The 25,824-nt window shown below is 50.4% G+C and overlaps 1 protein-coding gene across 2 annotated transcripts in view; it reads right to left on the bottom strand.

Moving 5' to 3' along the window:
* Positions 1–5,157: 5,157 nt before the first annotated feature.
* Positions 5,158–25,824, bottom strand: part of LOC140391602 (UDP-glucose:glycoprotein glucosyltransferase 2-like) — a 731,169-nt gene continuing 710,502 nt past the window's right edge. For both annotated transcript variants that reach the window (XM_072476257.1, XM_072476258.1), the window contains exon 30: positions 5,158–5,256. In XM_072476257.1, coding sequence (XP_072332358.1) covers positions 5,167–5,256 — 90 coding nt within the window. In that variant the 3' untranslated portion in view covers positions 5,158–5,166. The remainder of the gene's footprint in view (positions 5,257–25,824) is intronic.

Raw genomic sequence — 25,824 nt, 5'->3', positions numbered from 1 at the left:
TTTTCCATGTCATCGACCATCTTCCTCAACTACTTCTGCCCCTCCGTCATCATTAGCATTTCGTGATCAGCCACCTTCTGGAGCATCGCATTCTGCGCCTCCAATCGTGGTCCACTCTCTTCAGGGCAGCCCAAATCGGCTCTGCCACTCTTGCCAAATCCTCTGAGTCACCAACTTCTGCTTCTCGAATTTGGCCGAGAAATGGGACCAAATACTCTGTTGACCACTGTGCAGGCAACAGCACCATAGGTCCCTCCGCCACTTTTCCCTGCTGCGCCATATGTGTCCTCCTGGTCCGAAGAGTGCCCCTTATTTGACACACTCCTTGTTTGATAACTCCTCCACACAGTGGAGTGACGTGGGTTTGATTCTGGCCTCGGGTAATTGTGTGGTGTTTGTACTTTCTCCCTGTGTCTGCGTGGCTTTCCTCCGGGTGTTCTTGCTTCCTTCCACAGTCCAAAGATGTGCAGGTTAGGTGGATTGGCCATACTATTTTCCCTTAATGTGCAGGTTAGATGGGGTTATGGGTATAGGTCGGGGAGTGGGCCGAGGTAGGGCGCTCTTTCAGAGGGTCACTGCAGACCCGATGGGCCAAATGACCTTCTTCTGGCAGCACATGGCACAGTGGTTAGCACTGCTGTCTCACAGCACCCAGGTTCGATCCCAGCTCTGGTTCACAGTCCATATGGAGTTTGCACATTCTCCCCGTGTTTGTGTGAGTTTCACCCCCACAACCCAAAGATGTGCAGGGTAGATGGCTTGGCCACGTTAAATTGCCCATTAATTGAAAAAAATGAATTGGGTACTCTAAGAATTTTTAAAAAGGCCTCCTTCTGCACTGTGGGAATTCTATTTCTATCACCCACCGAATGAGAATATCTTGTTCTGTACTGGGAGTAATTTCTTCACCTACAACAGCCCTGTAAAATGGACAGAAAGGGCCAAATTGTCCATCCCCAGGCAGGAGCCAGCTTATGTGCGACCACTGACTCCATGGTAGCCACTGGAAGTCAATGGAATATATTTTTGTGGAGAGCTCTGACATGTCTCCTTAAATATCTGCCAGGGCTTCTCCACTGTATTACTTTGAGAAACTATTTAATAGTCCAATTTAGTCAACTCTTTATAATTGCCTTTACTTAAGCTTAAGACTCTTGGTTAAGCCAATATTTGTCAGCGTTATGCGTGAGAGTGTAAGACATGCCAATGCAGAGTAGGTCCTACGTGGTGAATTACGATGCGAAATTAGTCTTCCAACAATGATGAAAGTATAATGCTGATTTCAAGCGAAAAGTTGCAACATCTGCTAACTCATCAAAAGACTGTGTTGAAGTGATGGACTTCAATGCTAGCAAAAAACTGGTGCAAGAATGGAAAAAAATGCCCAAGACCAAATGTGCCAGGAGAACCAGGACTAGGCACTAGCTTGATCTTGAGAAGCATGTATCGGAATGGGTCAAAAACTGTCAGAATGGTTTTATCATCATCGTCAGAAACGCAGGGTGGGATTCTCTGTTTTGCCGGCACCCGAGGGTTTCCTGACGGCGTGGGGCTGCCCCACAATGGGAAACCCAATTGACCAGCCAGCGTAACAGAGAATCCGGCCGAGGCAGAAATGTGATGCGGTGGAGCGGAGAATGCAGCCCGCAATGCGTAAATATGCACTTAATTGGGTCAAATTAAGCCCTCCGACCAGCACAGATTTCAGAGTAATAGTTAGTTAGTGTAGCTGCTTTATGGAACAAAAATGTATAATGTTGCAGCAGAAAGCCAAGATTGATCAGAAACTTCCAAAAAGAGCTTGATACCAAAATTATCAGTTTCCAGTGATTCATCCTAACATGGTGACAAAAATACAAATACCCATTTTTTGTCTTATAGGCGACATGAATCATGGATAAACAGACCAGAATTTGAGATGCCCAGCAAACAGATTGTGGAGCGATATGGTTTGAAATGGCGCTGGCAAAAACCACAAGACACGTGAAGTCAAGAGTCACGGTGGTACTAGCCTGCATACTGATGACAAAATTCTCCATCTCATGACGCCGTAAACACGAACTGCAATTGGGCAGGGCATTGGGCGTCTGGCCAAAATAGAGGTCCGCTCCTGCCGCCGATTCGGGGGCCATGCTCTGGTTCCTCGTTGGTGACGATAATGAGGTTTAGGTGTCTATTCACTCATGCTGCCTGGAAAAAGTCATTGACGTCCTTCTTGCCTGTAGGCCAGACCTCCCGTTCATACTCCTGGCGCTAACAGCTGTCACTACCTCGTCCCAGGCAGCACTGGCTGTCCTATGACTGATCCTCCGAGACCCTCGGGGAAACAAGACATCCTTCCTGGCCTCCATGACGTCTAGCAGCCTCCCCAGGTCAGCATACCTGAATCTTGGGCTGGTCTCTTGGAGTCCTTTGTTGCAAGCTGGCTGGGGTTGGCTGAGCAAGTGCAGCTTAAGTGCTGCTCAATCTTGTTAGTGGGGGGCTGGCGAGCACGGTGCCAGTGAATCAGCTGGCGAGCCTTCATTTATATTTGGAAGTGAATGGTCTTATTCGTGACAGACAGCATGGTTTTGTACATGGGAGGTCCTGTCTCACTAATTTAATTGAATATTTTGAGGAGGGAAGGGCTATGGATGTTGCCTCCATGGGCTTTAGTAAAGCATTTGACAAGGCCCCTCATGGCAGGCTGGTGCAAAAGATTAAATCACATGGGGTTGGGGTGAACCAGCTGGATGGTTTCAGAACTGGCTTGGTCATGGAAGACAGAGAGTAGCAGTGGAAGGGAGTTTTTCCGAATGGAGATCTGTAACTAGTGATGTTCCACAGGGATCAATACTGAGACCTCTGCTGTTTTTAATATTAAAAATGACTTGGAAGAAAACATAGCGGGTCTGATCAGCAAGTTTGTGGATGATACCAATATTGCAGGAGTTGCGGATAGTAATGAAGATTGTCAGAGATATGCTGCAAAATTGAGCAGAGAAATGGCAGATAGAATTTAACTCGGACAAATGCAAGGTGATGCATTTTGGTAGATCCAATTCAGGTGGGAGCTATAAAATAAATGGCAGAACCATCAGGAGCATAGAGATATCTGGGCATGCAGGTCCACAGATCTTTAAAAGTGACAGCACAGGTGGAAATGGTGGTAAAGAAAGCTTGGGCGGGTTTCTCCGACCCCCCGGCCGTGAATCCCGCCCCCACCTGGCCCGTGATTGGGACCCACCGATCCGCGGGCAGGCCTGTGCCATGGGGGCACTCTTTTCACTCCGCGTCGGCCATAGCCTTCGCCATGGCCGACGCGTAAGAGACACACACCCCTGCGCAGGGATGATGTCAGCGGCTGCTGACGCTCCCGCGCATGCGCGGACTTCTGTCAGCCGGCGAAGTCCCTTCGGCCCCGGCTGGCGTGGCGCCAAAGGCCTTCCACACCAGCCGGTGGAGCGGAAACCACTCCGGCGCGGCCCTAGCCCCTCAAGGTGAGGGCTTGGCCCCTAAAGGTGCGGAGAAACCCGCATCTTTGGGGCGGCCCGATGCCGGAGTGGTTCCCGCCACTCCACCCCGCCGGGACCCCCGCCCCGCCGGGTAGGGGAGAATCCCGGCCCATATGTCATGCTTGTCATAGGACGGGGTATCGGGTATAAAGGCTCGAAAATTATGCTACAGTTATATGGAACGTTGGTTAGACCACTTTTGGAATACTGTGTCCAATTCTGGTCACCATACTACCAGAAGGACATTGAGGCTTTGGAGAGAGTAGAGAAAAGGTTTACCAGAATGTTGCCTGATATGGAGTGTATATGATATGAGCAGAGTTTGAATAAACTGGGATTGTTTTCCCTAGAGAAACGGAGGCTGAGGGGCAACCTGATAGAAGTTTATAAAATTATAAGGGATGTAGATAGGGTGAACATTTGGAGGCTTTTTCCGAGGGCGGAAATGACAATTACAAGGGGGCACAAGTTCAAGGTGAGGGGGGGACAGGTTCAGTGGAGATGTGCAGGGAAAGTTTTTTACACAGAGGATGGTGGTGGCCTGGAATGCACTGCCAAGTGAGGTGGTTGAGGCAGATACGTCAGCGACCTTTAAGACTTATCTGGATAGGCACATGAACAGACAGGGTATGGAAGGATACAGGCGGTTGGTCTAGATAGGTCACGTGATCGGCGCAGGCTTGGAGGGCCGAAGGGTCTGTTTCTGTGCTGCATTATTCTTTGTTCTTATGGCGAGAAGCCCATGAGACCTCTTAAGTTGACCAAGTAACACTGAATAGCATTGCCGGCCTTGCTGGGCCGAGGCCGGGAAGCTCGCGGCAATTCCCGCTCTCTACAGCATTTAGATATCTTTCTGGAGAATCGCGCCGCCTGTGTTTATTTAGTTGAAAAAGGGCACAAATGTGGACCTTTCTTCTGTCTGTAAAAGAACAAAGCCCTGTGTGTGAATATATGTGGCACTGGCATGCATATGTGAGTCACACTGCAAGCCGAACTGAAAATCTTAAATTGCTTTTCAGTGTAATTCTTAGCTCAATTAGGATTATTTAGCAGGTGTTATTTAGCAGCTGGAATATTGTGGCCAATTCTGAACACCATGCCCTAAGAGGGATGTCTAGGCCTTGGATAGATATACTAGAATGACTCCACTTCAGATATGTGGAGGAAAGCCAGGAATGTACTCCTAGCAGAGAAAGTAAAGTGGAGATATACAAAATCATGAAGAGTTTTGTTGGAGGAATTGTGACAGAACAGCAGATAGCTAGAAGACATACTAATTGTCTCACACTAATGAAGCGAGATACTTATACATTTTGTGTACAATAGATAACTACTTCCTTAGGACACCCTCAGAACCATTCCACAAATTCATCAACCTATTACATTCACCAACACAAAAATATAAAAAACAGCCCAACATTAAATTATTATATCTGATAACATAAAACATAATTTGTGTGCAAGTACAAATAAAAGTTCACCAACTTGAAGTAAATCAGGTAATATGCATTTGCCTTTGACAAAGATAATCTGGACTTGAAACGTGCACTCTTTTCTCTCCGTACAGATGCTGCCAGACCTGCTGAGATTTTCCAGCATTTTCTCTTTGGTTTCAGAATCCAGCATCCGCAGTAATTTGCTTTTATCCAATATGCATTCTCTATGGGTCTACTTACGTTAATATTTGGTAGCTATCGCTAGATCTTCCTTCACGCAATCGAAGCAACCAAGCTCCTGGATTTGCTTTTAGCTGGAAGTAACCCTTAAAAAGTAAAAATCAATGTTTGTTTTTCTAAATATTTTTATTATAATTTATAATTTTTAACAATTTTTATACGAAGCATACAATAACACAGAATAACAATTAAACAGTAAGAAACCCTCATCCCCCACTTCCCTTTAAAACCTCACCGCTAACCCCACTCCTCCACCCACCCTATTCCCCCCTCCCCTAACAGCCAACAGTGAGCAGATCTTTAAACTACATTATAAACGGCCACCATCTACGGTAATACCCTTCCACTGACCCTCTTGTGGTAACTTGACCTTCTCGAGATACAAAAACTCCATAAACTCACCCAGCATGCTTGGTGGTGTAGTCAACCTCCAGCCCGAGAGAATCTGTCTCCTTGCCACAAGCGAGGCAAAGGCCAGGACATCTGTTCTCGCCCCCACCCGGAGCTCATGCACATCTGAAACCCCAGACATTGCCACCAGTGGGCAAGGCTCCAACCCCATGCCCAGGACTCCCAACTTAGTATCAAACAAGGACCGCCAGATGCCCTTCAGCTTTGAGCACGAACGGAACACATCTATCCTCCACCTCATTGAAAAACCGACTCATTCTAGCCTTTGTGAAGTATGCTCAAAACACTACCTAGATTGTCAGTGGGAAGCTGGAGGGAATGGCAGTGGTGCTGGTAAATATATACGCCCCAAACTGGGATGATGTCGCGTTTGTTAGGAAGGTGCTGGGAAAGATCCCTGACCTGGACTCGCACCGGCTGGTTATGGGGAGTGATTTCAACACGGTACTGGATCCGAGACTGGACCGGTCGAGTTCTAGGTCAGGGAAAGTATCAGCAATTGAGAAGGAATTGCGGGGTACATGGAGCGCATGGGAGGGGTGGATCCATGGAGATTTGGGAGGCCAAGGAGCAAGGAATATTCATTTTACTCCCATGTGCACAAGGTATACTCCAGAATAGATTTCTTTGTGCTGGATAAAACACTGTTAGCGGGGGTGGAGGACACGGAGTACTCAGCAATTGTGGTGTCAGACCATGCGCCACACTGGGTAGACCTACAGGCAAGCACGGGAAAGTCTCAGTGCGCACAGTGGAGATTAGATGCCGGGCTGCTAGCGGACAATTAGATCTGTGATTGAGTGAAGGAGGGCATCCGGGGGTACATAAAAAAACAACGATACGGGAGAGATTGCGGCAGGAGTGGTTTGGGAGGCATTGAAGGCGGTTGTCAGAGGGAAATTTATTTTGATTCAAGCCCATAGGGAGAAAACTGAGTGGGCGGAGCTGGACAGGTTGATAGGAGAAATCTTACAGGTGGACAGTGTCATGATATTCAAACATACATCATAACACATACATAATGATAGACAGAGCAACGGACCAATTAGCACACATAACACGACAGCCAATCACAGACAAGAGCAGACACAGTATAAAACAAGAAACACAACACTTCCTGGGCAGTCCATCTGGAGACGGCACAGGGCCAGAACCTCAAAGCAAGACACTCACACAGTCACAACGTGCTGAGTACCAAGTCTGATGTATAAATAGTTTAATGGAATAAAACTGCGTTGTACCAATCGCAACCGTCTTGGTTCGTCTGTACCTCAGAGCACCCAACACTTCATGGTACCAGGAGTGAATCGATACCTACCAGCAAATCTGCCATCCTGAGCCATGGACACCCTCAACAAACCGCAGCCGTTGCAAGTCGCTGGGAACCTGGGCACAAATTGGACGCTCTTCAAGCAGCGCTTCGAACTCTTCATGCAAGCCAATGAAAACCAGGGCGCCTCGGACGAAACGAAGATTGCCATGCTCCTCACTACCGCAGGTCAGCACACCATCCATGTATACAACTCCTTGGTGTTCGCGGAAGGCGAGAACAAAGCTAAGTATGACACGGTCCTCCTCAAGCTCGACAAGCACTTCAACGTTGAGGTCAACGAGAGCTTTGAGAGGTATGTCTTTCAGCAGCGCCTGCAAGGTAAGGATGAGCTCTTTCAGTCCTTCCTGACGCACCTCCGCATACTCGCGCAGTCCTGTGGTTACGACACCACCTCAGAGTCCATGATCCGGGGCCAGATCGTTTTTGGCGTTGCCTCCGGCGGCCTACGCCAGCAGCTTCTAAAAATAAAAGGCCTGACCTTAGCATCTGCAGTTGAAGCCTGTGTCCCGCATGAGAATGCGACTAGCCGCTATGCCCAATTTCAGGTGACCGAATCGGCACGGAGGGGGTCCCACGCGACCGAATCGGCAAGCCAGGCCACCCACGAGGCCGAACGTGTCCAGGCAATCGAGTTTCTCCCGGCCCGCGGCCCGGACGAGGGTGGCCGTTTTGCGCGCTTTTCAAGGCCTCCCGCGTTTATGCGCGCCAAGACCTACGGCAACACGTGCTGCGCAGGCGCGCCCGACGCAAGACCGAACTGCGCATGCGCAGTGGCGTAACGAATGGTGGCATGACATCACGACGTGCGGCAACTGTGGAGCTGCACATTTAAAAGGGCAATGTCCTGCAAAAACCCGACAATGCCTACGCTGTGGCAAGATGGGCCACTACGCTGCCTACAGTCTAGCGGCTCAACCTGTTAATCTTCCACATCTCCGACAACCTCGCAGGAACGTGCGGACCATTCAGCCTCCACATCATGACATCCAAACCGATGACACAGATGACCAAGACGCCTTCCGGGTTGCGGTCATTGATGGGAACCGGGTCAACACCATCAATCCGGGCGATGAATGGAGTGCCACCCTGACGGTCAACCGATCGCCGATCACTTTCCGCCTGGACACTGGCGCCTCTGCCAACCTCATAGCATGGTCAGCCTTCCAAGCCATGAAGGTCAGACCACCAATCCAGCCATCCCGGTGCAAGATGGTCGACTACAACGGGAACGTTATCCCGGCCATGGGATCCTGCCAGCTCCAGGTGACACACGACACATACACAGCCACACTCTCGTTCGAGATAGTCGGCTCATCGAAGGACTCCCTGCTGGGCGCACAGGCATGCAAGGCTCTCCACCTTGTGCAACAAATCCACTCTCTCTCTCTCCAGACGGCACGTCTGACTTCCCGGATGCAGAGTTCAACGCACAGCTCCAATCGCTCCTCGCCCACAACCAGGAGGCATTCGAGGGCATAGGAACACTGCCATACACCTACCGAATTCGCCTCAAACCGGACGCCATCCCGGTCGTTCACGCACCTCGCAGGGTTCCTGCGCCACTTAAAGACCGCCTCAAGCAGCAGCTGCAGGATCTCCAGGACCCAGGGGTCCTATCCAGGGTCACGGAGCCCACGCCATGGGTCAGCTCCATGGTGTGTGTCAAGAAGCCCTCCGGCGAGCTCCATATCTGTATTGACCCCAAAGACCTCAATAATAATATTATGAGGGAACATTATCCCGTACCCAAATGGGAGGAGATCACCAGTGAAATGGCCCAGGCGAAGATATTCACGAAACTGGATGCTTCTAAGGGGTTTTGGCAGATCCAACTGGACCCGTCCAGCCGAAAGCTATGCACCTTCAACACCCCTTTCGGCAGGTTCTGCTACAACTGGATGCCATTTGGCATCATCTCGGCATCCGAGGTCTTCCATAGAATCATGGAGCAGATGATGGAAGGCATCGAAGGGGTGCGCGTGTATGTGGACGATGTCATCATCTGGTCCACCACACCGCAGGAGTACATATATCGTCTCCAATGCGTTTTTGCCCGCATACGGGAAAACGGCCTGCGCCTCAACCGAGCCAAGTGCTCCTTTGGCCAGACCGAGTTGAAGTTCCTGGGGGACCATATCTCCCGGTCAGGGGTCCGTCCGGATGCAGACAAGGTGAGCGCCATCACAGCCATGCCGCAGCCGGCCGACAAGAAAGCTGTCCTACGCTTCCTTGGCATGGTCAACTTCCTGGGGAAGTTCATTGCCAACCTTGCCTCCACATGACGACTCTGCGCCACCTCGTCAGAAAATCCACAGAGTTCCAGTGGCAACACACACACCAGTTGGAATGGGAGGAGCTCAAACGCAAACTCACCACTGCACCAGTGTGGCGTTTTTTGACATGTCTCTTGCCACCAAAATCTCAACTGATGCCAGCCAATCCGGCATTGGAGCAGTGCTCCTGCAGCGGGATGACACGGCATCATGGGCCCCAGTTGCCTATGCATCGCGGGCCATGACCCCCACAGAGCAGCGCTACGCGCAGATCGAAAAAGAGTGCCTGGGCTTGCTAACCGGTTTAGACAAGTTCCATGATTATGTATATGGTCTTCCCCGGTTCACTGTGGAAACTGACCACCATCCCTGGTCAGCATAATAAACAAGGACCTGAACGAGATGACCCCTCGCCTCCAGCGCATCCTACTTAAACTCAGGAGGTACGACTTCCAACTGGTCTACACTCCAGGGAAGGACCTCAGCGTGGCGGATGCCCTATCCAGAGCAGTGAGCACGCCGCCAGATGCGGAGGGGTTCGTATGTCAGGTCGAGGCACAGGTGGCTTTCACAGTGGCAAATCTGCCGGCTGACGACTCCAGTATGGCCCCTATCCGCCGAGAGACTGCGCCGACCTCCTTCTGCAGCGAGTGATGCGCCACATGACGGGAGGATGGCTCAAAGGCAGTGCCCGCAGTTCTACAATGTACGAGACGACCTAGCCATCATTGATGGTGTCCTTCTGAAGCTGGACCGGATTGTGATTCCGCACATCATGCGCCAGCTGGTTCTCGACCAACTACACAAAGGCCACTTGGAGGTCGAGAAGTGCAGACGGAGGGCCCGAGGGGCGGTATACTGGCCGGGCATCAGTGACGATATTGCCAACATGATGCTCAACTGTACAACCTGCCAAAGGTTTCAGCCGGCGCAACCTCCGGAGACGCTTCTGCCCCATGAGCTGGTGACGTCCCCCTGGGCGAAGGTGGGTGTCGACCTGTTTCATGCGTTCGGCAGGGACTATGTCATCATAGTTGACTACTTCTCAAACTACCCTGAAGTCATACGCCTGCACGATTTGACGTCGTCTGCTGTCATCAGGGCCTGCAAAGACACCTTTGCTCGCCACGGCATTCCGATGACTGTCATGTCGGACAATGGGCCCTGTTTTGCCAGCCAGGAATGGTCGTCCTTTGCTGCTTCGTATGGCTTCACACATGTGACGTCCAGCCCTCTGCTCCCGCAGTCAAATGGAAAGGCGGAGAAGGGCATTCACATTGCCAAGCGGCTCCTCTGCAAGGCTGCTGCTGCCGGGTCGGACTTCTGCCTCGCCCTGCTGGCCTATCGCTTGGCCCCACTAGCCACTGGTCTCTCACCAGCACAGCTGCTGATGGGTCGCGCCCTCAGAACCGCTGTGCCTTCCATCCTGGCATCAACAATAGACCATGCTCCGGTACTGCATAGGATGCAACTGCAGCGCGGTCGCCAGAAGAGATCGTACGACACACGGGCAACTGATCTTCCCTCCCTGGCCCCTGGAGACAACGTCCGCATCCCCCCCACCAGACGGTGGCTGGTCAGCACCTGCCGAAGTTCTCCGACGCGTGGCTCCCCGCTCGTTCCTGGTACGCATGCCTGATGGATCCGTGCGTAGGCGCAATCGCCGAGTCCTTCGCTTACTTCCACGCTCGCAACGGCACCCGACACAAACGCCATGTCCTCCACTGGTTCCTGATAGCGACTTCGTGGAGCTGCCGTATACCATGCCCCTTCTGTCGCCGCCCGTGGCCAGGCCCACACCTCAGCCGGTGGTTCTCGATCCACCCTTGAGTCAGTCAACCCGAATTCGTCGCCCACCTACTAGACTGGACTTATGAGACTGTTCACACGTTGAACTTTTGCAACCACTGTTTTACAACATGTCTCTGTTTTCTCGTTACAGGCCTCGTTTGATCGTTCCAAATTTCCATGTTGTTCTTCTTTTTGTTATGGTACAACCTCGTTAGCATGTCACACCTGACATCGCCCCCTTGTATATAGTTAAGCCCCATGTACATGATGTAAATATTACGCACACACATTTAGCTGCACTCAGGACACATTTATATTTATAACCACCTAGGCACATAATCTTGTAAAAAAGGGGGGATGTCATGATATTCAAACATACATCATAACACATACATAATGATAGACAGAGCAACGGACCAATTAGCACACATAACACGACAGCCAATCACAGACAAGAGCAGACACAGTATAAAACAAGAAACACGACACTTCCTGGGCAGTCCATCTGGAGACGGCACAGGGCCAGGACGTCAAAGCAAGACACTCACACAGTCACAATGTGCTGAGTACCAAGGCTGATGTATAAATAGTTTAATGGAATAAAACTGTGTTGTACCAATCACAACCGTGTTGGTTCGTCAGAGCACCCAACACTTCAGACAGGAGGTATGCAGAGTCTCCGAAGGAGGAGCTCCTGAGGGAGCGTCAGAGACTCCAATTGGATTTAGGCTCCTTTCTGCAGGTAAGGCGGAGGGACATCTGAGGAGGGCAAAAGGGGCAATATAAGAATATGGGGAGAAAGCTAGCAGGATGATGGCACATCAGCTGAGGAAGCTGGAGGCGGAGAGAGAAATAGGGAAAATAAAGGATATGAGAGGGAAGGTAGTGATAGACCCAGGGGCGGTTAATGACGTGTTCCTTGAATTTTACAGTTGGTAATATGAGTCGGAACCCCCAGCTGGGGAGGAGGGTATGAATCAATTCCTAGAGGCTGGAGTTCCTGAAGGTAGATGAGGAGCTGGTGGAAGACTTGGGAGGCCCAATTTGGCTCGGGGTGGTGATAGATGGGTTGGGGGTGATGCAATCGGGTAAGGCCCTGGGACCTGACGGATTCCCAGTGGAAATTTATGAGAAGTTCTCTGGGTTACTGGGGCCGCTCCTGGTTAAGGCTTTTAACGAGCTTTGGGAGCTGGGAGTACTCCCCCCAACGTTATCACAGGCATCAATTTCTTTCATCTCAATTTCTCTCAAGCGAGATAAGGACCCAGAGAGCTGTGGATCGTACAGGCCAATTTCCCTGCTGAACGTTGATGCTAAATTGCTGGCAAAGATCTTGGCCACCAGAATAGAGGATTGCGTCCCGGAGGTAATCGGGGAGGATCAGACTGGATTTGTGAAGGGCAGGCACCGGACATCCAATATTAGACGGCTTCTTAATGTTATAATGATGCCAGCGGAGGGGCACAATGTTGAGGTGGCAGTAGCCATGCATGCGGAGAAGGCTTTCGACCGGGTGGAGCGGAAGAACCTATGGGATATTTTAGGCAGGTTTGGGTTCGGGCAGGGACTTGTAGATTGGGTCCGGCTGTTATATCAGGTCCCGGTGGCAAATGAAAGAACCAACCGAATCCGGTCAGCATATTTTAGTCTCTGCAGGGGGACAAGACAGGATGTCCTCTCTCTCCATTACTGTTTGCCCTGGCGTTAGAGCCCTTGGCAATGGCCCTTAGATCATCAAATGCTTGGCGGGGGAAAGTGAGGGGTGGGCGGGGGGCGGGTCACAGACCCCGTGGGGGGATGGCCGAAATCATGGAGATATTGGAGAATTTGGGCAATTTTCAGATTGCAAGTTAAATATGGGAAAGAGCGAGATGTTCGTGATCCAGGCACGGGGGCAGGAAAGGAGACTGAGGGAGTTGCTGTTCAGAGTGGTTGAGAGGAGCTTTAGATATCTGGGGATTCAAGTGGCTAAGGATTTGGGGCAGCTTCATAAGTTAAATCTGAGCAAAGCAGTAGATCAAATGAAAAGGGATTTTCGCAGATGGGACATGCTCCCACTGACGCTGGCGGGGAGGGTCCAGTCGGTAAAGATGATGGTCCTTCCGAGACTGCTCTTCTTTTTTCAATGTCTTCCGATTTTTATCCCAAAGGCTTTTTTCAGGAAAATGAACGCGCCGATATTGGGTTTTGTGTGGGTGGGTAAAACTCCGAGAGTAAAGAGGGCACTCCCGAGCTTTATTAATTATTACTGGGCGGCCAACATATCGATGGTCAGGAAGTGAGTAGTGGGCGACGGGTCGGTGTGGGAGCGAGTGGAAGCGGCATTCTATAAGGGGAGAAGTTTGGAGGCCTTACTGACGGGGCCCCTGCCATTTTCGTCATACTCTACAAGCCCTTTGATGGTGGCAGCTCTTAGGGTTTGGGGGCAATGGAGGCAACACATAAGATTGGAGGGAGGCAACACATAAGATTGGAGGGGGGCATTCATGTGGTCACCGATTTGTAACAATTTGTAACATTTGCCCCAGGGGGACTGGATGGGGGCTATAGGGGATGGCGGCGGGCAGGGATTGAGAGATTTGGGGACCTATTCATTCAGGAGAGTTTCCCTACCTTGGAGGCATTAGAGAAGGAGTTTCAGTTGCCGACCGGGAACGGGTTTTGGTATCTCCAGGTACGGGATTTTGTCCGGAGGCAGGTTCCTGGCTTCCCTTGTCTCTCCCTGAGGGGGTTACACGATAAGGTGATGTCAAAAACAGAGGTTGGAGAGTAGAGGGTCTCGGAGATATACAAGGAGTTGATGGACTGGGAAGGGACCCCTATCAGGGAGGTGAAGAGGGAGTGGGAAGAGGAGCTGGGTGGGGAGATAGAATTCGAGCTGTGGGAAAAAGCCCTGGAGAGTCAATTCATCTTCATCGTGTGCCAGACTTAGCTTGATCCAGTTCAAGGTGGTCCACAGGGCCCACATGATGGCAGCCTGGATGAGCAGGTTCTTTGAGGAGGTGGAGGACAGCTGTGGGCGGTGTGGGGATAGCCGGCAAACCGTGTGCATGTTTTGGGCATGTCCGAAATTGAGGGGATTCTGGCAGGGATTTGTGGCAGAGGTCCAGGAAGGAAGGGTAACTCCGAGTTCACAATTGGCAATACTTAGGGTATCGGAGGATCCGGGGGCCAAGAGAGGGGGGAGGGAGGCCAATGTTCTGGCCTTCTCCTCCCTGGTGGCCCGGAGAATTTTGCTGGGATGGAGGGACTCGGAGCCGCCAAAGTCAGGAGTGTGGGTCAGCGATGTGGCAGGGTTTCTCAGTCTGAAGAAAATTAAATTTGCTTTGAGAGGATCAATTCAAGGGTTCCGCCCTGAGATGGCAGCCATTCATAGACTACTTCAAAGAGAACTGAATGTTAGCAGTAAGGGGGGGATGGAAAAAGGGGAGGGGGGGGGAAGGAACACAGGAGGCATGGTAATGTTACAACGGGACAGAGAATATAGCTAGGGAATAGGGCGGGGGGGAGTAGGGGGCGTTGTTCTTTAGGTTGCTTTCTTTTTCTTATTTTTCATGTGTTGGCCCATGCGGTTGTTTAAGAGATGTGAATGTGTTAAGCTGTGAAAATTACAAATGCTCCAATAAAATATTTTCTACCTAGATGAGACTCTGCCTCGCACAAGACAAGGTTGCAATCATCCTCCTCAGTGTCTCGCTCCAAACGTCCTCTTCCAGGATTGGCCCCAGCTCCTCTCCCCACCTTGTCTTCACATCCTCAACCAAGCATGTCTCCCCCACCACCATTCGCTGGTATATGCCCGACATACTGGCTATCTCCAATCCTGAGCAGGATAAAATCCACTTGTGCAAGGTAAAAGGCTGCTTCACCGGGAAGGCTGGAAAGTACCTTTTCACTCAGCTATGCACCTGGAGATACCTGAACCCATCAGCATCCGGAAGCCCATATTTTTCCTTCAGTTCCCCCAGGCTCGTGAACCGACCCTCTAAAAATAAATCTCCCACCTTCTCCAACCCCTTTTCCTTGCACTCCCTAAATTTCACATCCGACCTGGGCTCGAACAATTGGTTTGCACAGATGGGAGCTAGCCTCGAGGCAGCCTTCAAATTGAAGTGTTGACGGAGTCGCTTCCCAATTTTTAACCTGGCGACTACCACCGGGTTAGACGAGTGTTTCTTTGGCACCACCAGGAGCGGACCGTTACCGACGCCCTCAGGCTCGCCCCCTTCACAGACTCTGCTTCCACCCAGACCTACAGCTCCTCGAATTCCCGCACGACTCTAGCAGTTTTTCAGCATTGGCCACCCAATAGTAATATTGAAAGTTTGGCAAGGCCACACACCCTGCTGTCTCTCCCTCTGGAGCCTGATCTTCGGGCCCTTTCCCGCCCAAATAAACCCGGTCACAAGCCGGTCGATCTCTCTGAAAAATGCCTTGGGCAGGAACACCGGGGACATTCAAATAAAAATGTCAGCAAGATATTCTTAACCGATTTCACTCAGTCCCCTAGGGATAGTGGGAGACTGTCCCATCTTTGCAGATGTGCTTTAACCTTCCCCAGTTCCTTGCTATCTAGACTCCCAAATACCGAAAATGACTTCCTGCTAGCAGCAATGTCAACCCACCAAATATTTGCTCTTTCCTATATTAAGCTTATAGCCAGAAAAGGACCCAAAACACTACAAGGTCCCCATAATGTGTCGTGTTGGGTGTTCTGGTCCACAAACAGGTCAACACGGCTGGAGTTGGTGTAACTCTATTTTATTAACAACTCAACTGTAATAACATACTGTAAGCTTGGGTACGTGCATTACCAGCTTATCTGTGGACCCTGTCCTATCACTATCTAGGTGAGGCACTCAGCATATGGTGAATGTCTGAGAGGCAGGCTGTGAGCTCTGTGCTCTGAGCTGGCTGCTGCTAGAATGAGCGGGAACTCTGGTGTCCCCTGTCTTTATAGTGCGTGTGCTCTCACTGGTGATTGGCTGCGATGTTGTGTATGCTGGTTGGTCCTACTGTATGCCCATCAGTATGTCAGTGTGTGTGTGATTGCACCATGATATGCTGATGTATATCATGACATAATGTTTCCCACTGATGCCTCCAGATACCTAACATAATAGCAAATCATCGGCTTATATCGACATCCTGTGCTCCACCCCTCCTCTAATGATTCCGTACCAAGCTTTCAGCGTCATGGCTAGTGGCTCTATTGCTAACGTAAACAACAAAGGGGACATCAGACATCCCTGTCTGGTGCCCCGATATAGTTGAAAGGGCTCAGAAGTCACTTTGTTAGCGCAAACACTGGCAAATGGGTCTGCATAGAACAGCCACATCCAGACTATGAAGCCGTATCCAAATTTCTCTTGTATCACAAACAATAGTACCACTCTACTCGGTCGAATGTGTTCTCCACATCAAGCAAAATTATGACCTCCGGAACCCAGCCCTCTCCCGGGATAAGCACCACATTTAACATTTGCCTCACGTTTGCTGTCAACCTCTGCCTCTTTACAAACCCCGTTTGGTCTTTTCCCACCACCTCCAGGACATAAGGCTTAATGCCAAAACCTTAGCTAGAAGCTCCGCATCAACAATTAACAGGGATATCGGTGATATGGCCCGCAGTCTGTCCTCCTCCAGGAGCAGAGGAATGAACGCCTGCCCCATCGTCTGTGGCAGAGCACCTCTCTCCAAGGAGTCCCTCACCATCAACAAGAAAGGGGCCAGCTGGTCTACAAATGTTTTACAGAATTCCACTACGAACCTATCGGGTCCAGGTGCCTTCCCCGACTGCATCAATTTCAGTGCCTCCTTGATCTCTTCCAACTCCAGTGGAGCTTCTAATTCTTCCTGTAACTCCTCCCCCACCTTCGGAAACTCCAACACCCTCAGGAACTCCACCATTCCCTCCCATCCCAAGACGGTTTGGACCTGTACAACCTTTTGTTAGAAGGACCTAAACACCTCATTCACCTTCTCCTGATCCGAGGCAAGCCTCCCATCCCATGCCCTAATCTGGACAATCCCCCCCCATCTGCCTCCCATTTCCTCAGTTGATATGCCAGGAACATTACAGAGACCTGGTTGAGGGAAGGGCAGGATTGGCAGCTAAACGTTCCAGGATTTAGATGTTTCAGGCGGGATAGAGGGGGATGTAAAAGGGGAGGCGGAGTTGCGCTACTTGTTCAGGAGAGTATCACAGCTATACAGCGAGAGGACACCTCAGAGGGCAGTGAGGCTATATGGGTAGAGATCAGGAATAAGAAGGGTGCAGTCACAATGTTGGGGGTATACTACAGGCCTCCCAACAGCCAGCGGGAGATAGAGGAGCAGATAGGTGACCACAATTCAGTAAGTTTTAAAGTACTGGTGGACAAGGATAAGAGTGGTCCGAGGATGAATGTGCTAAATTGGGGGAAGGCTAATTATAACAATATTAGGCGGGAACTGAAGAGCATAGATTGGGGGCGGATGTTTGAGGGCAAATCAACATCTGACATGTGGGAGGCTTTCAAGTGTCAGTTGATAGGAATACAGGACAGGCATGTTCCTGTGAGGAAGAAAGACAAATACGGCAATTTTCGGGAACCTTGGATGACGAATGATATTGTAGGCCTCGTCAAAAAGAAAAAGGAGGCATTTGTCAGGGCTAAAAGGCTGGGAACAGACGAAGCCTGTGTGGCATATAAGGAAAGTAGGAAGGAACTTAAGCAGGGAGTCAGGAGGGCTAGAAGGGGTCATGAAAAGTCATTGGCAAATAGGGTTAAGGAAAATCCCAAGGCTTTTTACACTTACATAAAAAGCAAGAGGGTAGCCAGGGAAAGGGTTGGCCCACTGAAGGATAGGCAAGGGAATCTATGTGTGGAGCCAGAGGAAATGGGCGAGGTACTAAATGAATACTTTGCATCAGTATTCACCAAAGAGAAGGAATTGGTAGATGTTGAGTCTGGAGAAGGGGGTGTAGATAGCCTGGGTCACATTGTGATCCAAAAAGACGAGGTGTTGGGTGTCTTAAAAAATATTAAGGTAGATAAGTCCCCAGGGCCGGATGGGATCTACCCCAGAATACTGAAGGAGGCTGGAGAGGAAATTGCTGAGGCCTTGACAGAAATCTTTGGATCCTCGCTGTCTTCAGGGGATGTCCCGGAGGACTGGAGAATAGCCAATGTTGTTCCTCTGTTTAAGAAGGGTGGCAGGGATAATCCCGGGAACTACAGGCCGGTGAGCCTTACTTCAGTGGTAGGGAAATTACTGGAGAGAATTCTTCGAGACAGGATCTACTCCCATTTGGAAGCAAATGGACGTATTAGTGAGAGGCAGCACGGTTTTGTGAAGGGGAGGTCGTGTCTCACTAACTTGATCGAGTTTTTCGAGGAGGTCACTAAGATGATTGATGCAGGTAGGGCAGTAGATGTTGTCTATATGGACTTCAGTAAGGCCTTTGACAAGGTCCCTCATGGTAGACTAGTACAAAAGGTGAAGTCACACGGGATCAGGGGTGAACTGGCAAGGTGGATACAGAACTGGCTAGGCCATAGAAGGCAGAGGGTAGCAATGGAGGGATGCTTTTCTAATTGGAGGGCTGTGACCAGTGGTGTTCCACAGGGATCAGTGCTGGGACCTTTGCTCTTTGTAGTATATATAAATGATTTGGAGGAAAATGTAACTGGTCTGATTAGTAAGTTTGCAGACGACACAAAGGTTGGTGGAATTGCGGATAGCGATGAGGACTGTCTGAGGATACAGCAGGATTTAGATTGTCTGGAGACTTGGGCGGAGAGATGGCAGATGGAGTTTAACCTGGACAAATGTGAGGTAATGCATTTTGGAAGGGCTAATGCAGGTAGGGAATATACAGTGAATGGTAGAACCCTCAAGAGTATTGAAAGTCAAAGAGATCTAGGAGTACAGGTCCACAGATCACTGAAAGGGGCTACACAGGTGGAGAAGGTAGTCAAGAAGGCATACGGCATGCTTGCCTTCATTGGCCGGGGCATTGAGTATAAGAATTGGCAAGTCATGTTGCAGCTGTATAGAACCTTAGTTAGGCCACACTTGGAGTATAGTGTTCAATTCTGGTCGTCACACTACCAGAAGGATGTGGAGGCTTTAGAGAGGGTGCAGAAGAGATTTACCAGAATGTTGCCTGGTATGGAGGGCATAAGCTATGAGGAGCGATTGAATAAACTCGGTTTGTTCTCACTGGAACGAAGGAGGTTGAGGGGCGACCTGATAGAGGTATACAAAATTATGAGGGGCATAGACAGAGTGGATAGTCAGAGGCTTTTCCCCAGGGTGGAGGGGTCAATTACTAGGGGGCATAGGTTTAAGGTGAGAGGGGCAAAGTTTAGAGTAGATGTACGAGGCAAGTTTTTTACGCAGAGGGTAGTGGGTGCCTGGAACTCACTACCGGAGGAGGTAGTGGAGGCAGGGACGATAGGGACATTTAAGGGGCATCTTGACAAATATATGAATAGGATGGGAATAGAAGGATACGGACCCAGGAAGTGTAGAAGATTGTAGTTTAGTCGGGCAGTATGGTCGGCACGGGCTTGGAGGGCCGAAGGGCCTGTTCCTGTGCTGTACATTTCTTTGTTCTTTGTTCTTTGTTGAGCCAACTTGCCTTCTCCCCATACATACGTGGGTGGACCAGGACAGATTTTTGGAGATGTGCACCCCTAGGAATTTGAAACTGCTAACCATCTCCACCTTGGCCCCGTTGATGCTGACAGGGGTGTGTACAGTACTTTGCTTCCTGAAGTCAATTACCAGCTCTTTAGTTTTGCTGGCATTGAGGGAGAGATTGCTGTCGCTACACCACTCCACTAGGTTCTCTATCTCCCTCCTGTATTCGGACTCATCGTTATTCGAGATCCGGCCCACTATGGTCGTATCGTCAGCAAACTTGTAGATGGAGTTGGAACCAAGTTTTGCCACGCAGTCGTGTGTGTACAGGGAGTAGAGTAGAGTACGCAGCCTTGCGGGGCGCCGGTGTTGAGGACTATTGTGGAGGAGGTGTTGTTGTTCATTCTTACTGATTGTGGTCTGTTGGTCAGGAAATCGAGGATCCAGTTGCAGAGTGGGGAGCCAAATCCTAGGTTTTGGAGCTTTGATATGAGCTTGGCTGGGATTGTGGTGTTGGTGCGGAGCTGTAGTCAATAAATAGGAGTCTAATGTAGGAGTCCTTGTTTTCGAGATGCTCTAGGGATGAGTGTAGGGCCAGGGAAATGGTGTCTGATGTGGACCGGTGCAGCGGTATGCGAATTGCAGTGCGGGGGGGGGGGGGGGGGGGGGGGGGGGGGGGGGGGGGGGGGGCACTTTAACTAGATTCTGACCAAGGGGCCCATTTCACAGGAAAAGTCATGAAGGACGCTTGTAAGGTTTTGGGGATCCGGCAAAGATTCCACATCCCATACCATCCTCAAAGCTGGGGAATGGTTAGAGCGGATGAACATGGACCTTAAAAAACAGCCTGGCCAAAGCTATATTGCAGGAAGGGAATAATTGGATATGGGCCTTGCCGGCAATATTGTTGCGACAAAAGAGCCACTTCCCCGTGGGGGACGGGTTTAACCCCTTTTGAGTTAATGGCAGGGAGAGCAATGCGCCTCTTGGAGGAGGTGATAACTGGAAGGACGGAACTTGAGATAAGCAAAGGAACTGTACTCCAATGCATGCAAGATCTGGTGAACTGCCTGCATGCCCTTAAGGGTCAGGCAATTGCACAGCAACAACATAGAGATTGGACCAACCTGACTGGAAGTAATACCCCAAAACTACCAACACCAGGGGTTAGAGTAATGGTCAAACTCATGACCGGTAAAAAGGGACTAGGGGTTCGATGTGCCTTAATAGACAAGAAACCCGGTCTGCGGTGGTGGCACTGGATGCAGTTGAAACCATATCCTCATGAGTCACAAGGATTGAGATATCCCTCTGGTGGGTCAGCGAACCCAAGGAGCGGGGGGGGGGTAGCCATGGCATTGCACTTGGAATGGGACTTATCTGGATTTGTAGATGGGCCGCCAGAGTGGCTCAGGATATTGGACAAATACGAGGAAAGAGTGAAGATGATGCAAATGGTATCATGCTAATTGAGCGCCGGAAGATGTTTGTTTATTCCCATAGAATTCTATTGCTAGTACACGTTGGAGCCCCACTTCATTTCTGGTTGCAGCCATCAACATCGACCACCTCGCCAGAGACACGGAAGACGCCGGATATTGCGGATAGAAGAACCAATGATCGCATGTATACCAATGTCACACGGGTGCGTCCGGCTGCTGTAAATGTTACGGGAGATGAAAAGGGGAGGAGTGGTAAATGTTTTTTATTATGATGGGACTCAGGATGTATGCAGAAACGGGACTCTGTACGTTCCTGCGGGGCAGCTTTTATGAATTACTTGCAATTCCGAAATACCTAGGCCCTATATCAGTTGGGAACCCAGGATCAAGGGAATTGCAGGTGATACGGAAAGCTAGGATGCAGGACCTTTGCCCCCAGGGAAGATTACATTGTTTTTTAAAATGACCGATCAGAGAATGTTAAATGCCATCGATGGCCCAAATCGCCCCATTGTGACATATCAAGTAATAGGGGACCGTCTGGAAATTCACTGCATAAATCCCTGCCAGGCACCTAACCATACTGAAAATCATGAGATGATACGTGACAGATTAACAGCTTTGTATCAGGGAACTGCAGTAGGCAGCTAGTCAGCACGCGAGTCCGAGAATCGGGTAGGATGTTGTAGGAAGCAAGGACCCCACCCGATACGTGTGGGGACCAGGCAGAAGACTACCTCCACCACTGTGACACCGGCGAGCTTCGGCTCGAGTACAACCGCAAATCCAAGGACAACCCCTGAGCCCGAATGTGATGAGCATATCACTAGCCACACGATGGGGCACGGGTTAGTTCTGACGCCCTCTGACGAATTAGTGACGATGATACCTGGATATGAACTTGTGAACGCTATGGTTAATCTCACCAGTCTCCACTTGTCAGCCTATTGCTATGGGCAAGGATTGTTTGAAGCCTTGGAAAGGGAGATTTTGGATGGGAGTGGATTGGCAACACGTAAGCGACGACAGAGAGGCATAGTGGAACTGGTGGTTGGAGGTTATGGGACAGGAGTTTCGACTGTCAATGCCCTTGACATTGCTGAGATAAGTGAGGAGATTGAGGTTATGAAAGGGCAAATGAGAGCTGTAGTTAAGGACATATACCAGGATGCCGAAACGGCTACAGACCTTAGCCAGCAAGTCAGTCAGCTTGTGTGGAGAGAACTTAAACAGTTGCAACCATATCAGACCACGATTAATAAGTTAATTGATAGACGGAGTGCTATCTCGAAGGCGGTGTACCGCATGCAGGCATGTAATATGTATGCAACATACTTATTACAAAGCCTTCAGGCCAACCTACTCCAGCTGGCTGCACACCGAGTACCTGATTGGGTGAGCAATGATCAATTGAAGGCTTGGGTCAAAACTGCCCACCAAGCTCCTGAACATCTGAGGGAGTTGACATTGGCCAATCGTGTTCCCTTTGCCAATGATAACCACACCCTCCCAGTGGGAATGATGTTGCATATTCCCAGTGCAGGGGAGAACAGTACTCATGAACTTCTTCAGATGAACAACTTGGGACACTGTGGGAATGGTGTGTTAGTTAAACTGTCCCTGCACATACAATCCAAAGGGCAGGTAGGATATTCTCTATCCACCTCCGGGTATGCAAAGGGGGTAGGGGAAATAACTGGTTGTGCCCAGAGAGAACCATTAGTACGGAAGATTACTGCGGGTACACGTATGAGAACTGCACGGTAACGGTCGAAGTAAACAATCAGACTGTGTTTAATAGTGCTCAATACTTGGACAACCACTACATTGTGACATCATCATCCCACAATTATACCAAGCATGGCATTGTGTGTGTGAATTGCCTGTGCATAATGTTGTTCTAAGCAATTTATCCGAGTCTATTACCATTGGCCGACATGAACTGACTCCATACAGGGGTGAGTCCATCGTGGAAGCAGATGACATCGAGCGAACTGACGATGACCAACGGATTCACCGATACGTCCAAAAGGGACTTCCACACATCCCTCACATGCGGGCCGACTGGGAAGGACTTAAGAAGGAGGCAACGCAAATTGACCACCTCTGGAACAAGGAGCGGGAGCTCATCCAGACTCACGCCGAGAAGGCTGCGGAACTGTTTCAGTCACAGAACTTTTTCTCTAAAATATGCAATTGGGGACTGAATACCAATATCCATCCAAAGAAATGTATTATATCGCACGTTGTTGTAATTTTGCAGCTGTTTATATTGCTTGTCTTTTTTATCACGCTCTGTTGCCTCAGGCGCCGCATCAGGGAATGGCAGACAGACTGTCGCCCCCTAGTTAAAGAGAAACTGTTATGGTTCTTGCCCGTTGTCCATTCCACACCTAGGCCAGACGCCAACAAATTCTGTATGTCTCTTTGATGGCCTGTTCTTGGGCTAGCCAAGGGCCAAAAGGGGGGACTGAAGGGGGGTTTCAGCGATGATACCTCTTAAAACTGAATAGTTAGCATGCCACTAGAGTAGCTTTACATATGTTACTTTACGAAGGATTGAGATGAATTATAGGAAGAGTACCGAGTAATCATTATTAACCATTAAACATGCATTTTTAGGACATAGCAGTAATAAGTAATCAATAGTGAACCAATCCAGGGTGCTGGTTCTGTTGTTCTGTTTCTCACAAACAATCAGCACAGGATGCTGATATTGTACGTGGCTGTCAGGATGAAGATCCTGGCATCAATCATGGGTTGCTTGCGATTCTATTGAGTGAAGTTTAAACATTGCTTGCAATTCTATTGGGTGAAGTTTAAACATTGCTTGCGATTCTATTGGTTAAGTTTAAACATAGCAACTTCAGGGATTAGATCGTGTCCAACTGGGAAGGGCTATTAATTTTTGAAAGTTGTATATGTGCTGAGTTTGTGTCTTTGTTCTGTAGAAGGACCTTGGCAGCTATCCAGGTCTTATCTCTCATGTACATGAATGCAAGCTTGTTGGAAATTAAACCGTCTTCAGATTGCTAATGTGTCTGCTGCTCTTTGTACTGAGTTGAGCCACAGGAGAAAAGCCCACCTGGAAGCCGACTCAATACACAGGTCTTGAAACTGCTCCTACAATGTGGGTGTGGTTGGTCGGGCCTCCCTGGCACCGTTCACATTTGTCCTCCACTTCCCGAAAGAACACACTCATTTGGGCTCTTAGGTTTGTTCATCACCTTTAGCTGCGTAAGGCCTAGCCCTGCGCACGCGGAGGTGAAGTTCACCTGTGTATTGCTTTGATCCGCAGTCCTCCCCCTATCTCTATGACTAGATCCTACTCCCATTTTTTTTCCCTGTCTTGTCCAGGGGGAGCATACCTCCTCCAACAGTCGCCATTGAGGCCTGCACAGTTTCCCTTCCCTAGGTAGCCCGCTTCCAGCAATGTTTATACTAACAAGTGTCCTGGTATCTGGGGGTATGTTTCCACTTGTAGGAAAAATTAGAAGCAGAGGACACAATCTCAGACTAAAGGGATGATCCATTAAAACAGAGATGAGGAATTTCTTCAGCCAGAGGGTGGTGAATCTGTGGAACTCTTTGCCGCAGAAGGCTGTGGAGGCCAAATCACTCAGTGTCTTTAAGACAGAGATAGATAGATAAGGGCATCAGGGGTTATGAGGAAAAGGCAGGAGAATGGGGATGAGAAAAATATCAGCCATGGTTGAATGGTGGAGCAGACTCGATGGGCCAAGTGTCCTAATTATGCTCCTATGTCTTCTGGTCTTATGTCGTTGTTTTCTTGCAGATGAAGTTTCTAACCTGAATGTCTCTCAGGTCGTTCCCTCTTGGCAACTGCAATCTCTCCGTGAGTTCTTCCAGGGGCGCTACTCAATCACCCATGTACATGTCCCTAACTATCAGAGTACCCTCGACTTGGCTCCATCTTTTGAAGGCGGCATCCATTACTGTGAAGGTGAACGCATGGTTGTTGCAAATGGGGGCAATGGTGGGCATTTTGGTTAGGCTGAAGTGCTGCCCAATGCCCAACTTGGTACCACGTCCAAAAGTCTGGCTACTATCACTGGGCTCCTCGAGTATTTGGCCCGGAGGGGGGGGGGATGGGAGAGTGGCTGTGGCTAGAGTTCGGAGAGAGGTCCCTATGCAGCAACTGTTCTCCATCTTCGCCCTCACTCTGCCCCCGGTTCCTTCCCCCCCCCCCCACTCTGCCCCCGGACCCTTCCCCCCCCCCCCCCACTCTGCCCCCGGTTCCTTCCCGCCCCCCCCCCCACCACTCTGCCCCCGGTCCCTTCCCCCCCCCACCACTCTGCCCCCGGTCCCTCCCCCCCCCCCCCCCACCACTCTGCCCCCGGTCCCTTCCCCCCTACCACCACTCTGCCCCCGGTCCCTTCCCCCCCCACCCCAGCACTCTGCCCCCGGTCCCTTCCCCCCCCCCACTCTGCTCCCGGTCCCTTCCCCCCCCCCACTCTGCCCCCGGTCCCTTCCCCCCCACCCACCACTCTGCCCCCGGTCCCTTCCCCCCCCACCACTCTGCCCCCGGTCCCTTCCCCCCCCCCCCACCACTCTGCCCCCGGTTCCTTCCCCCCCCCCCCCACCACTCTGCCCCCGGTCCCTTCCCCCCCACCCACCACTCTGCCCCCGGTCCCTTCCCCCCCACCACTCTGCCCCCGGTCCCTTCCTCCCCCCACCACTCTGCCCCCGGTCCCTTCCCCCCCCCCACCACTCTGCCCCCGGTCCCTTCCCCCCCCCCCACTCTGCCCCCGG

The sequence above is a fragment of the Scyliorhinus torazame genome, chromosome 15, assembly GCF_047496885.1.
Source record: "Scyliorhinus torazame isolate Kashiwa2021f chromosome 15, sScyTor2.1, whole genome shotgun sequence".
NCBI classification, from domain to species: domain Eukaryota; kingdom Metazoa; phylum Chordata; class Chondrichthyes; order Carcharhiniformes; family Scyliorhinidae; genus Scyliorhinus; species Scyliorhinus torazame.
This window is presented reverse-complemented; position numbering and strand designations above follow the sequence as displayed.